At 39.3% G+C, this 13368-nt stretch overlaps 1 protein-coding gene across 3 annotated transcripts in view; it reads right to left on the minus strand.

Annotated features, from left to right (window-relative positions):
- TMCC1 (transmembrane and coiled-coil domain family 1) overlaps nt 1–13368 on the minus strand; it is a 107246-nt gene that overhangs the window by 75055 nt on the left and 18823 nt on the right. Inside the window, exon 3 of one of the 3 annotated variants that reach the window (XM_083429044.1) lies at nt 10150–10397. In XM_083429044.1, the coding sequence (XP_083285170.1) occupies nt 10150–10356 (207 nt within the window). In that variant the 5' untranslated portion in view covers nt 10357–10397. Of the gene's footprint in view, nt 1–3446; nt 3818–10149; nt 10864–13368 lie in introns of those variants that run through there. The other 2 variants (XM_083429043.1, XM_083429047.1) reach the window with 2 other exon arrangements.

Here is a 13368-nt window from a genome sequence, read left to right on the forward strand (position 1 = left end):
AATGTAAGGTAACCACTGTCAACAAATAAAGTGTGCAAAATGAACTCAGTCCGTGTTATGGGAGGTGCATTACATGATTCCAATTAATTCACTGCAAGCGGATTAAGGGCACACAGGATTGCAGCCTAAATCAAATTAGCATACTATAACTGAGACTTGAGTGAGACATCACAGGCTATACTGCAAGCTTGTTAAAGTATTTATGTGTGTTGCATAAATTAATAAATCCAAGGAGTTACTGAGTTAGTGTAAACGAAAATTCATTCAACGTTGATACTGCAAGAGTATTGCAGGTGGGTAAAAGGTAAAGGCACAACGTAACACCATGATGGAAGCCAGAACACACGGAAACACCATTTACCTTCCCGCCACAGCAGTACCTATTTTTCTACTTGCACAGGTGCACTTTCAAACTGCTAGGTTGGCAGGTGGACAGAATATGAAAGCTGGGTTCTAGGTTTCATAGCAAAACTGAAAATAATAATTTTGGCCAGAGATTGCACACTGAGGGATCATGTTAATGAGTCTTCGGAAAGCAATTTGAACTTTGAAGGAAAGGGATTGGTTCCGTTTCAACAGCATTTCCAATAGCTGGCCAGAGCAGGAGAACAGCTTCAGAGGCTAACTTACTATGCTTCTACCCTGTGTTCCCAGAGAGGAAGGAAGAGCAGAAAGAATCAACATACTGCCTCCGCTGCCCAATAAATCTTCCTCAGCTGTTGTTGTTGTTATTGTTATTTTATATTTATTTATATCCCGACTTTTTCCCTGACAGGGACTTGAAGTTACTGCTTTTCAAAGAAGTGATCTGCCATTTACTCCAGCAAAAGCCTCTTTTATCTAATTTCAATGTAAGACTTGATTATGTGAAGCACTCTGAACACTTGAAATGTTCTATATAAAAGTTAAGTATTATTACTCATAAGGATATGCATTAACTATATAAGAGCTCTAACTGATATTTTAGGCAATGCAGCAGTTGATATTATGAGTACTCTTTAAAATACACAGATCTATATGATGTTTGGGTGGATATTTTCAGTCTGAGTCTGGCTTACCCAAAGTGTTGTGGGGCATGTTCTATGTAATATATACAGGCTTGGTTTAATGACTTACCTCCAAAAAAATGGAAAACTGACTACAGCTTTCAAATAACGTAAGAGAAATGCTTAGGCATATTTACATTCTGCCTTTATGTGAGTTGGCAAAGAATCACTTCTCCCCAAAATTTTTGAGTTGTTGTCAACCCAAATATTGGAAGTCATGATTTAGTTATTTTACCATTCTACATTAGCTATAACATTAGTCTTTTGAAATACAGAGATCAAAAGGTCCACAGCACCCTCTATTGGCAAAATGGTAAAGTTTGAGAAGTCTCTCTGATTCATTTTTCTTCTGTGAGAACAGCAGTCACTTAAGAGAAATGTTCTGAGGCTAGGAAATGGAATTCAGGTCAACTGCCTCATGGCTTTAAGTAAATAATATTTCACATCCAAGTTGCGGTAGTAAATTCTGCACAGCAAAATATTCAGTTTACCATGCAGAAACTGCTGTTTCAAGGGGTGAGAAATATCTTTAAACACGCTCCCCCGTTGTTTTGCTATTTATAGCCATTGTTCCTCTGTTCCAATACTGTCTTAACAAAAGCCACAGCTTTCAAATATTTTTCCAAATAGACATATAAGTCACAAACTTTAAGAAAAAGTATACATAATAAAATTAAATGATTGGGTATACTTGCTGAAACAGAAGTGTTTTAGTTTGTGTTGAAAACAAATGTTATATATGCACAGCTGCATGACTTCTCCCACTTCTCTCTCTGCCCCCTCCACAAACACTATAGCTAACAACTGAAATTGGTTCTGAAGCCAAGTTCTGGTACAAGTTGAGGTCTAGCCTAGGTTTTTTGTTTGTTTAGTTTGTTTGTTAAACAATTTTCCAACTGCACAAATTCCTCATCAGTCTCTCCACACTTTAAAAAAGGAGGAGGAGGAGGAGGAGGAGGAGGAGGAGGAGGAGGAGGAGGAGGAAAAAAGAGGCTGAACATGCTTTACTTTTTGCTTACACTCTGCATCAGTGGCAGTTTCTCCACAGGAGTCCGTAGTTACTATCTACAATACAGTGATGATTCATTTATCAATCTGCCTTAGTTCAGCAACTTAGCAAAAAAGAATACAAGGATACAAATACAGCAAAGCATACCGGTAATCTTCCCAGAGACGAATGTACAGAAAAGGACAGTTTAAGTATGGATACTGAGCACAACCCACCTTTATATAATTTGCGTACATGCTGTCCCTGATTTTGCCTGTAATTTAAGTGCTTTATAAACGCATATGCCTAATGTGTCTAACCACCACCCCCTTTTCCAGCCGCACATTATAGGCTTTCCAACTGCACAATTTTTCTCCAAAATGCACATTTTGTTTCCAACTGCACACTAATAAAAACCTTGGCCTCGCCAGCACATCAGAGAACATTATACCTCTGAGTGCATTTGTCATGTGTGCAGGCATTTACCTTTTGACCATGGAGCTACACTTGAATTCTTAACTGGCTAAATAGCTCAGAGTCTGAAATATTTCCTACTGTGGGCCTTTTTGTTTATTGGCAAGAAAGAATATGGAAAATCTACCCACACACACCTCAACTATTGCATGTTGTTCCTAATAGCCCATACTTTTACGTCCTATATTCACTGATCCAGTAATAGTGCCTAGTATAGACAAGGTCTCTTTGCAGAATGCAAAGACAGAGATTTATGTCAGCTTGTAATGCAATCTTGCAGTTCTGAGACTGCCTTATCAATATGCAATTAGCCCACTTACTGCCATCTAAACATTTCTTATCTTGCTCCAACACACAACAATGCAATCCTATCTCTGTACAAGGCAACAACACTTCATTTGGGCATTTTAAATAAAATGAACTCTTATTAACCAAGATATCTACTCCAAATTCTGATTTGAAAAATCTGAAGCTTTGTACTGCCCACATTCACTATTACAGGGATATATCCAGTGCTTTTTTTCTGGGGGGACCCAGGGGTACGCATACCCCTAAACATTTTGTGAATCTAAGTTTGGCCTCATTGAGGGGCAATATTTCAATATGAGCAGGAAAATGAGAGTACCCCTAAACATTTTTTTTAAGGAAAAAAGCACTGCATATATCTATTATACACATACGTATACACAGAGAGACACACACACAGTGCTATGTTTTTTGGTTGTTTTTTTACAGAACTATATGAAATTTGCAGGCATGGTAGCCACTCAAGAGCAGATAATGTGAGTCAAACACCAGATAGGCTCAGGTAATTTGTAATAGACACCTTTAAAGCTTGATAAGAAAGAAAGAAAGAAAGAAAGAAAGAAAGAAAGAAAGAAAGAAAGAAAGAAAGAAGCACTTTAACACAGAAATTTTTAAATATTCTCTTAACTTACATCACTCTCTGATCCTTGGCTATCCCGATCTTCTTCCATGATTCTTCTGTTAGTTTCATTAGTGTTTCAATTCATCACTATACCAACAGAGATTGGCCATTTAAACTTTTCAGACTCATGCTCTAGACTTCGCTTCTTCTCTAGTCTATAGGCAATAAGGAAGTCTAATAAACCTCTAAGGAGCAGGGATAAGAAATAGCACGTACTCATTGCTGTGGGGTGCAATTGACCAAACAGGCCTGTTCTGCAGCACACTGCCCATGCCCAGTGTCCTTTCAAGAACTAGTAAAATCCATCATGCAAGTTTTAATAATTAAGATTGCTTATCAAGCTTCCCGTAGTTTAACCTCACCAGAATACAAGTAATTTGGAAGTTAGAGCTCTCTTTTTTTCCATCACAACTGAAAGAATCTCCAGAAACTGGTCTGCAGAATTCTTATTCTACAAAAGAATTCCATATAACTGTCCCTCTTTTAAAGTGGCCACCATCTCCTATGAGGAACATCATTTTATAATTTTTGTGTTTAAAAACCACCTGTACAACAAATACATCCATTATACTTGGACAATACAACATCTAGGTCATAGGTAGGCAAACTAAGGCCCGGGGGCCGGATCCAGCTCAATCGACTTCTAAATCTGTTGCGCAGATGGTCCAGGAATCAGCGTGTTTTTACACGAGTAGAATGTGTGCTTTCTCAGGATTATTTGTGACTGGTTATGACAGTTTTTGACACAGTATTCCATCTTTTAAGTCCTTTGTGCTTAAAAGCAAAAGAAATTCAGATTGCTTAACTCAGGTAGGCAACCTAAGGCCCGTGGGCCAGATGCAGCCCAATTGCCTTCTCAATGCGGCCCACGGACGGTCCGGGAACCAGTGTGTTTTTACATGAGTAGAAACGCATCTCTGGATTATTTGTGGGGCCTAGGAATTTGTTCATTCCCCCCCCCCAAAAAGAGTCTGGCCCCTCAAAAGGTCTGAGGGACAGTGGACTGGCCCCCTGCTAAAAAAGTTTGCTGACCCCTGATCTAGGTCAACAAGCTCCATAAAATCAAGCACAGAAGTTTGGGCTTATGGTTCCCAATCAAGAAGTCTCAGAACACTTCTGGCTTGTTCAAGGATCTGGTAAACAGTAAACTGAAGTATGTAACAGAAAATAAAAGTATTAAGAAGGCCTCACTAAGGGTGGGGAGAGTAAGCAAGCTCCCTCTCCCACTTCGTGAAGCCCGTTTGACCCCCCCCCCCCAGTATACTCCAGAGCTTAGGGTGAGGAAACAAGCTGGGAGATGGCTTGAATGCAAGAAGAAAGATCTGAATGAATGCAACTGAGCAATGGTAAGGGCTCATTATCGAGCCTACCTAGTGGCAGTGAAAGCAGCAAAGAAGGCATACTTTGCTGCCTCCATTGCATCCTCATTATGGCATCTGGCAGCGCTTTTCCAGGTTGTATGGGGCCTTTTACAGGATGGTCCAAAGGAGGTGATAGAACCAAAAGTAGCTTGCTTTGACTTGTTTGCAAAGCATTTTGAGGATAAAATCGCTTGCATCCACTAAGACCTTGACTCTGCTGTTATAGCAGATAAATCTCATGGGGTATCCAGAGCACAGTCTAGTCCTGTTGTGTTGCATGAGTTTCAGTTGGTAAGACTCAAAGATGTAGATAAGGTGCTCAGATTAGTCAGGGTGACCCCTTGCGCTCTAGACCCTTGCCCTTCTTGGCTGATAAAAACCAGCAAGAAGGGAACAGCTGGCTGGCCAGGGAGGTGATCAGTGCCCCTTTAAACCTCCAGGTATAGGGTGGTATATTATTATTATTATTATTATTATTATTATTATTATTATTATTATTAATGGTGGTGGTGATGTCATTTTAGGTGTTACATAAACAAAGAACTGAATATAGGGGAGTTTTATATTAATTCATACTACACACACATACAGGGAAGAGACATGCTATAAGCACTAATGCAATCATTTTAGATTACCAAAGGAATCACTCTGGAACTCGTAGGACAACCACCACCAGATCAAGGCCCTTCAATTGTTCCAATCAGAAAACCTGCCACATGGTTCTTCCTTTGCCACTACACTGTTTTAACAGCCAGCCACACCACAGAAACCATGGAAAGGAGACAGCAAGTTCTCTTTCATTAATGTGCCTTGACCAGCTGTTGTCAGATATAAGCTTCCTAAAGATGACATTCCAGTTGAACCAGCAGAAGGGTAAGCATAGAGAATATAGCTCCTTCCTGTAGACTGCTAGCACCAATTATGTGCAACACTACTTGAATGAGTCACTTTGGCACTTCTTGTATGAGTCACTTTGGCTTTATTTCTTTAAAATGCCGTTTTCATGATCACCTAGCATACTGTCTTTTCAAACGTTAAATGCTACAGATAACAGCCAACATTAACCATACTCCGAATACATAGAGATCAATAAGTCCACTGATTTCAAGGGTCTGCTCCAAGTATGGCTACAGCTTGGCATCACCCTATGGCTGCAACCCAATATAAATATATTGGGTTGTAAGTCCCATTCAACTCAACAGGATTTACATTTGAGTAGTTGTGCAGAATTGTGCTGCAAATCAGTTTACTGCAGCACAAAGCTTTGTAAGCAAGAGTAAGTAGATTATAACAATTAGGGTAAAAGTTTAACTCTCTGGTGCTTATCAAGCTTTAATTAGTACAAATCAGTTAAATTTACAGGGCCACAGGACTCTTGCTGTTGCTGGAATAGAATGCAGTTAATCTGCTGAAATCCGTCTCAAATCCAGGTTAGTTTAAAGGTTAGTTAGTTCAAACTTTCCGGAACTGGTGTTGTTTGCTCAAAGTCAATGGTTCATGGTCTTCAAGTTCCACTGTATAACTATACCGAGCATCAATAATGAACACTGGTTTCATATGTATGCTAGTGCATAAAACAGAAAACACAATGAACAACAAAGAAAATATCTCATATTTTCCATAAAACATTAAAGATAGTGTGAGAACAGCCACCTACAATTTGATATGTATTTTTGATAAGAATAAGTTTTATCTGAAATTCAAATGCATTTCAAACACTTCAAGCTCAGTTGGTACAGCAGGATAATCTTACTTCAGGGTTGTGGATTTGAGCCCCACACTGAGCGAAAGATTCCTGTATTGCAGGTGGTTGGACTAGCAGGTTTCCTCAACCTCGGCCCTCCAGAGGTTTTTGGCCTACAACTCCCATGATCCCTAGCTAGCAGGACCAGTGGTCAGGAATAATGGGAATTGTAGTCTCAAAACAACTGGAGGTCCGAATTTGAGGAAGCCTGGACTAGATGCTCTTTGTGGTCCCGTCCAACTTTATAATTCTATGATTCTATGAATACTGCTCGGTTCTATCTTATACCACAATTGTTTAGAACTCTTTACTGTGCTGAATTAAGATAGCATGACATAGTTATGTCACTGTCAATAAAGAAAGAATGCAAAATGTCTTTTTCTATTCTTTTTATTATTCTTATTTTAAATGGCTACCAAGATGGGTTCTGTCTAAAGCTTGCAAAATTATCTTTGTTCCATATGGATGTATGGGTTTTGATATATTTTTTAAAGTATTTCTGTGTTAGCACAATAAGTTTTATGGAGCTGCATTTTGAGCGGGGCGACGACAGAATTTAATGTGAAGCATTTCTTTACTTACACAACATACAGTGAGGAATGTCTCACTTGGCCAAAATCCACTCAATACTCTGCTACTACCCAGTTTGCCATAATGTCTTTGGAAGGACAGAATCAACTTTTGTCTTGGACAATACAAGACTACACCTAGCTCTTCATATATATTATTTTTATTGGTTTTCCAAGCGATTACAAATCAGCCCAAATTATTTAAATTTAATACAATTTATTTTTTAAAAAAATCAGGTTTCCCGCTCCCATCGCAAACGTAAGTCGATTACTTCCTGACTTAGCCACTTCATTCCTACACCTAGCTCTTCATGAATTTGATGATGCCACTACAGTTCATATAATATAGCAAGACTCCTATAGACTCTGATTTGTTTCTCAGAAGACAAAACTAAAACTAAGAATTACAAGATTAGATGAGATACCTTATGAGCATATTCTGCTTTAGATATACAGTTGTACCTTGGTTCTCAAACGGAATTTGTTCCGGAAGTCCATTCAACTTTCGAAAACATTCGAAAACCAAGGGGCAGCTTCCGATTGGCTGCAGGAGCTGCCTGCACTCAATCGGAATCCGTGGAAGCTGCGTTGGACGTTCAGCTTCCAAAAAATGTTTGCAAACCGGAACACTCACCAAAACATTCGAGTCATAAGGCGTTCGAGAACCAAGCTATGACTGTACTGTAACAGTGCTATAAAAGACAGTGATCCCATTACCACTAGCTACACATGGGCAGAGAAGCTGATGGGGATTCCCCCCCCAAATAATAATAATAATAATAATAATAATAATAATAATAATAATGCAGCTTCTTCCCTGGGGCTGCTCCTAGAGATGTTTGAGTCACATATTAATTTGCCTTTTTATATAGGTGTTTTCATGTTAGTTAGGGATCAATGGAAGTTCTTCACTCCGTACAAGTGGATCACTGCCCATCCTAATCCCAAGCCTGCCCCCCCAAAGCTGTAGCCCAATCTCTTATGTTCCTTATTATTCATATGCAATATAATCTATCACATTTGGATACAGTCTGTCCTTGTTTCATAGCATTAGGCAAGAACTATGAAGAGCCTTCTCAACCAATCAGAAGAAAGCATTTTGATCTGAGCCAACCAGATGCTCTTTTCTGAGGCTGAGGTACTTTTTCTTCCATTTGCAAGCACAAGATTAAAGCAGCCACAAGCACAAGCCTTTCTTCTTTTCTTTTCTATGGCTAGCTAGCCAGCCTACCAGTCTTTGTAATCAGCAATGTATCTATGTGAGTTCATTGTTTTAATTTCTACGTTCATCATTGCCACACACATGCACACCCAAACACACATTTCAATGAGAGTGGTGGCAAACTGTCCCCAAAACACGTTTGACTGGTGGGAAGGAGGGCAGGGAACCTGATTTATTCATGGGCAAGACTGGGCCCTTTTTTATTGTTAGGGAGAACGGGAGGGGAAAGAGTTTCCTGGTGGCATGTTTGGCTGACATCATAAGCATGGAGTGGGGGAAGAAAATCTGGTTTCCTTCAGTGGTTGAACCATGCTTTTTTTATATATTCTCTTCACAATCAAAACCAACCACCTTTACAAAATGTTAACAGTTAAAGTCTTGTTTTGCTACTAAAAAGTGGTGAGGAGGGGTGCCTACTTTTGGGTTGTAGATATGCTTAAAAATAAGATTTTGTTTCAGTCCTCTCCACTCCACAAGAGCAACTCAAGGAAATGCTAATGTCCATACTTTCATGATTGATAAAAAGGTGTGCAAAACACAGAGCAGAGTATCTTTACCTTGCCAAGCAAGGCTGATGTTCATAATTACTGTCTCACAGTGACCTTCTTTTATTGAAGAGATGTGTTCCATCTCATCTATGCTTGCATAAAGAAAACCTGCACACACACAAGTTAACTTGGAATTAGTACACTTCCATATAATACACACAACAGATCAGCAACTATGAGTCCATGCTTTAAGAGTCTGTTCCACTCCAACCTGTCCATGTCCCAACTGCGACACACTTGCTTCTTCTCTCCTAAATTCATTAGCTTAATTTCCTGTTTCTTCAGTTCTGCTTCCTCCACCTATGTTGAAGAGTACTGATGATCCCCATATCAATGCACCCTACCCCACAGGCTTCCATGCCTCATCACCTCACTCAGTCTCCTGTTTTACTTGCCCAATGTCTCCTGCTGTGATAGCCACTGCAATGTTAAAAGTTTCCACCATATCCTTTTGTAACTTTTCATTAGATATCTGAACAGGAAGCACTGCTCATTAACTAAACCAAATGGAATTAATTGGGAAACAGAGATGACTGCACTGACTTTGGGGCTAACAGTTCCATTCCTCAATTTCAGCAAGACATAGAACCACCACTCCCTGCCCTCTCCCCTCAAAAAAAAAAAGAACTGTCACATAGATCTTTCTGCGTACCTTCTATACTGCAGACCAAAATATTTCATACCCAGAACCAAGTTTATCTAATGAAACAGTAAGCTTCAATACGGCTCAATACATTTTTTTTCAATCAAATGTTATTAAAAGTTTTCAACATAAAATACAATAACAAGCACACTATAAAGAACACTATACACAGCAGCAACTTGCACAGTTGGAATTGCATACTACCATTTACCTCTTGGCCATACAGATCCTTACATCTTAAATTTAATCCAATTGCTGGACTTACTGGAGAAAAAAAATCAATTATTATGTGCAAAGCAGTCTACTTGGGAGATTCTGCTACTTCCACAAGCTAAACAACTTCCAAAAATAAAAAAGTAAGTCAGCATCTACTGTTCTTTACTGCCAACAAGCTGTTGCATTAGAGAGCTGGTTTGCAGCCATCTTCTCTTATTACCAGTGCAGAAAGAACATTATACTATGTTCTTCTTTGCTCAGGTACATGGCTTTCAAGGAAATACACACACACACACACACACACACACACACACTTATTGCCCTTGCTACTATATTCAATGCTCAGATTTTTTCAAAGAAATGCTTCAGCATCCAACAAGAAAATACACTTTGCTATAAACAGAACTCACCCGATCTGCTGATGCAACCTCTTCACCAGCTAGACATATAGGAGAGGCCATCTCCAGCACAGACATATTAGTAGGGGCATCAGTAGTTGATGAGGATCTGGGCCGGCCTGAATGAATATCCTGGAGAGACTTCCTGTTGATTTGGGGGCTTCCCTTTGGAGGCTCTGCCTTGCCCCGTCTGCTATGCAAGCTTGTTCCTCTCTTCATTTTAGGTTGCACTCTGATTTGTTGTAGAACTCTGTTCAGAGCTGTGGGGTGGGTAGAGACACCATCAATTTCAGCACATGTGCTTTGATTTTCCAATTCCGTTTCAAGCTCCAAATCAACCTGAGCTTGCTGAACATCATGGGGAGACACTGAGGACCTCCTACGTTGATGCTGGAAAAGATGCTTCAACCCTTGACCAATCACATTAATATTCTCCAAGGCATTGTGGGTAATTTTGGATAGCTTTTGCTCCGATTCATGCTGCCTTTTGGTCTCTGGATCTTGAGACTTTCCTCCAAGGTCAGGATCATCATAGAGTTGTTCACTACCAGAAGGCTCCATCAGATGACACCAAGCAAGTTTATTTGACAAGTCAGACACAGATGTTCTGTGCCCTTAAAATTTGTTTTTGCTGAAAAATGCCAAGATTGTCAGCCAATAAAGTGTGCAATTGCTTCAAGAGTGAATACACATGCAGCTGTGCCACGGTGGTCTCATGCTTATCTACTGTTAAAACAAAAAAACTAGGGTTACACATCATGCACAGATTAAGGTTATTCACATTGAAAAAACATGCAGCTAGTTTACTCTCTCCTCAATCCTAAAGCATTTTTTTTTACCATGGGGATTAAGTGCATTTCCACTGCAGGTGGAACACAAAGCTTATGAAAAAATATTCCAAAACCAAATGCTATATTAAATATAGAAACTATACCTCCCTACCAGCAGAGCTGGTATACTGGAAGGCAAGGAAGATTTTGTCAGAGCCGTAACAAGCATACCCCAATTTTAATATGTGTTGTGCTACATGAGGCTGGATTTGGCAGCTTATCACCATGGTATTAAGGAAAGGCAATGTAACTCAACACATTGCTCTATATTTCTAATAAATTTTATGTTATTACAAACTAAAAAAAAAATGGAAAAAAGCAAAATATCTTCTTTCAGGCAAGGACCAGAAGCAGGGACCAGATTCCACATTGCCAGCGCCAAAATATTTTGTAGGTACCAAAGGCCATTAGCAAAGGCTCTCTTAGGAATCTCAAATGTCTAAAATGACTGGTTCTTGTAGATGTGAGCAGCAGAATGGCAGCAGCATTAAAAGTGGGTCTTGTTCAGACTCACAGGAACAGATAATAATAATAATAATTTATTATTTATACCCCACCCATCTGGCTGGGTTTCCCCAGCCACTCTGGGCAGCTTCCAACAAAATATTAAATAACACAACCTGCTCCTTCAGGTATATTGCTTCGGGTAAGTGGAAAAGGCAAACAGCTATAATTATGTCACACTACAGGCAGGTAGCTGAGGAAGTAAGCAAGTGAACTCAAAGCAACTTAATATTAAGAAAGGGAGCATTAATAAAGTTAACAATAACTGAACAGCCTTGTAATACGCTTGTTGTGATTAAGTGCGAATCACATGCATAAGCTGTGTAAGATGATAAAATGGACCATACAAATGAAGCTCAGTCTTGGCAGATCCTGCATGAATTTTGAGAGAAGTTGATAGAGATATATGATGTTTAGACTGGAGAAAACATCCAACAGAACATATTAAGAGCCATTATGATGATCAGGACACATCTAGGATCCGGTTTGGAAGTCTGTTTTGCCAGTCCTAATACTTGAACCCATGACCCTGGGATTAAGAGTTTAATGCTCTACCAATTGAGATATCCTGCAAAAGCAAGCAAATATTGTCTGTACAAAAACTCTAGCACCTTTGCTACCCTTCTCAGACACTGCACAATATAGTGACCCACTGGAAATAAAGCCATCCCAAATTCTACCATTGTGATGTAACATGTTGCAAGTTCTGTTAATAGACTGAAAATTGGGCTACCACTATTTTACCCAACAAAAAATAAGCAGGGGCATCGTACACATTTGAAAACTTAAAGATACAACAAATGCCTCCAATATTAATTCCCACCATTAGTTGATATAAATATATACTATCCTATTGATGTGTAGTAGTATATTTCTGTGGCGTATATAGCTAGGAATAAGGCAGCAGGTCTTACAGCCTGCTTTTATATGCTTTTCTAGGGTAACAGTTCAAATCACAATAATCTTATTTCTCCACGCACTAAAGACAAATTATGGCATAATAAGAAGTTATGCACAAGTGCCAGGAATCCACATGCATCAGCACCATTCCTCCTTTCAGGTGAGTAAGCAAACAGACCAGAAAGTATTTAATGGGACGTCCAAACTGGAAAATATGGGTATTGGCATCCAAACAAGTCAGGATATGAAACCATAGTTTGAAGTCGGCTTTTGCATCCTGGCTTGTTTGGCTTTAACCATTATTTGCTTCCAGTATATTTCCTGACCCAATTTAAAGTTCCTGTTTTAACCTGCAAAGTCCTAAGAGCAGGTTACTTGAAAAGATCGCGTCCTCCTTTGTATGCCTACCTGCACCTTAAAATTCTCTTCAGAAACCCTTCCCTCGGTGCCTCCACCAATGAAATGAGGCAGAGGGCAACTAAGGAGATGTGGTTTTTTAGTAGTGGCATATCAGCTATGAAATAGACTTTCCAGAGAGCCACGCCTGACACCTTCTTTATCTTTTTTCAGTGCCAGTTGAAATTCTTTCTGTTCACCCTGGGTTTTTTAACCTGCATTTTAAATTGAGGCTGTACAGTAAATTATTCTATGGTGCCTCTGCGCAATGAAGCTTTTTGCAGTATTATTATTGGATATTGCCTATTACTGTAAATTGTGTTTGATGTTTTTATTTATTTATAAAAACATTTATATACAACTGTGTCATGAAAATACATCACAGTGGTTTACAACATTATAAAAACATAAAACCACACAATAAAGTCATAAAAAGTTAAAAACCAACATCAACAGACCATTGTGGGGGATGTACTCTTAATTGCCTGCATAGGCCTGGTGGAATAGAAAAGTTTTAAGCATGTGTTTAAAAGTTGGCACAGAAGGCGCCCACTGTACGTCTCTATTGATAGGGTATTCCACAGGACTGGGCCAATGAAAC

The sequence above is a fragment of the Podarcis tiliguerta genome (genome assembly GCF_965153285.1).
Source record: "Podarcis tiliguerta genome assembly, chromosome: 2".
NCBI classification, from domain to species: Eukaryota; Metazoa; Chordata; class Lepidosauria; order Squamata; family Lacertidae; genus Podarcis; species Podarcis tiliguerta.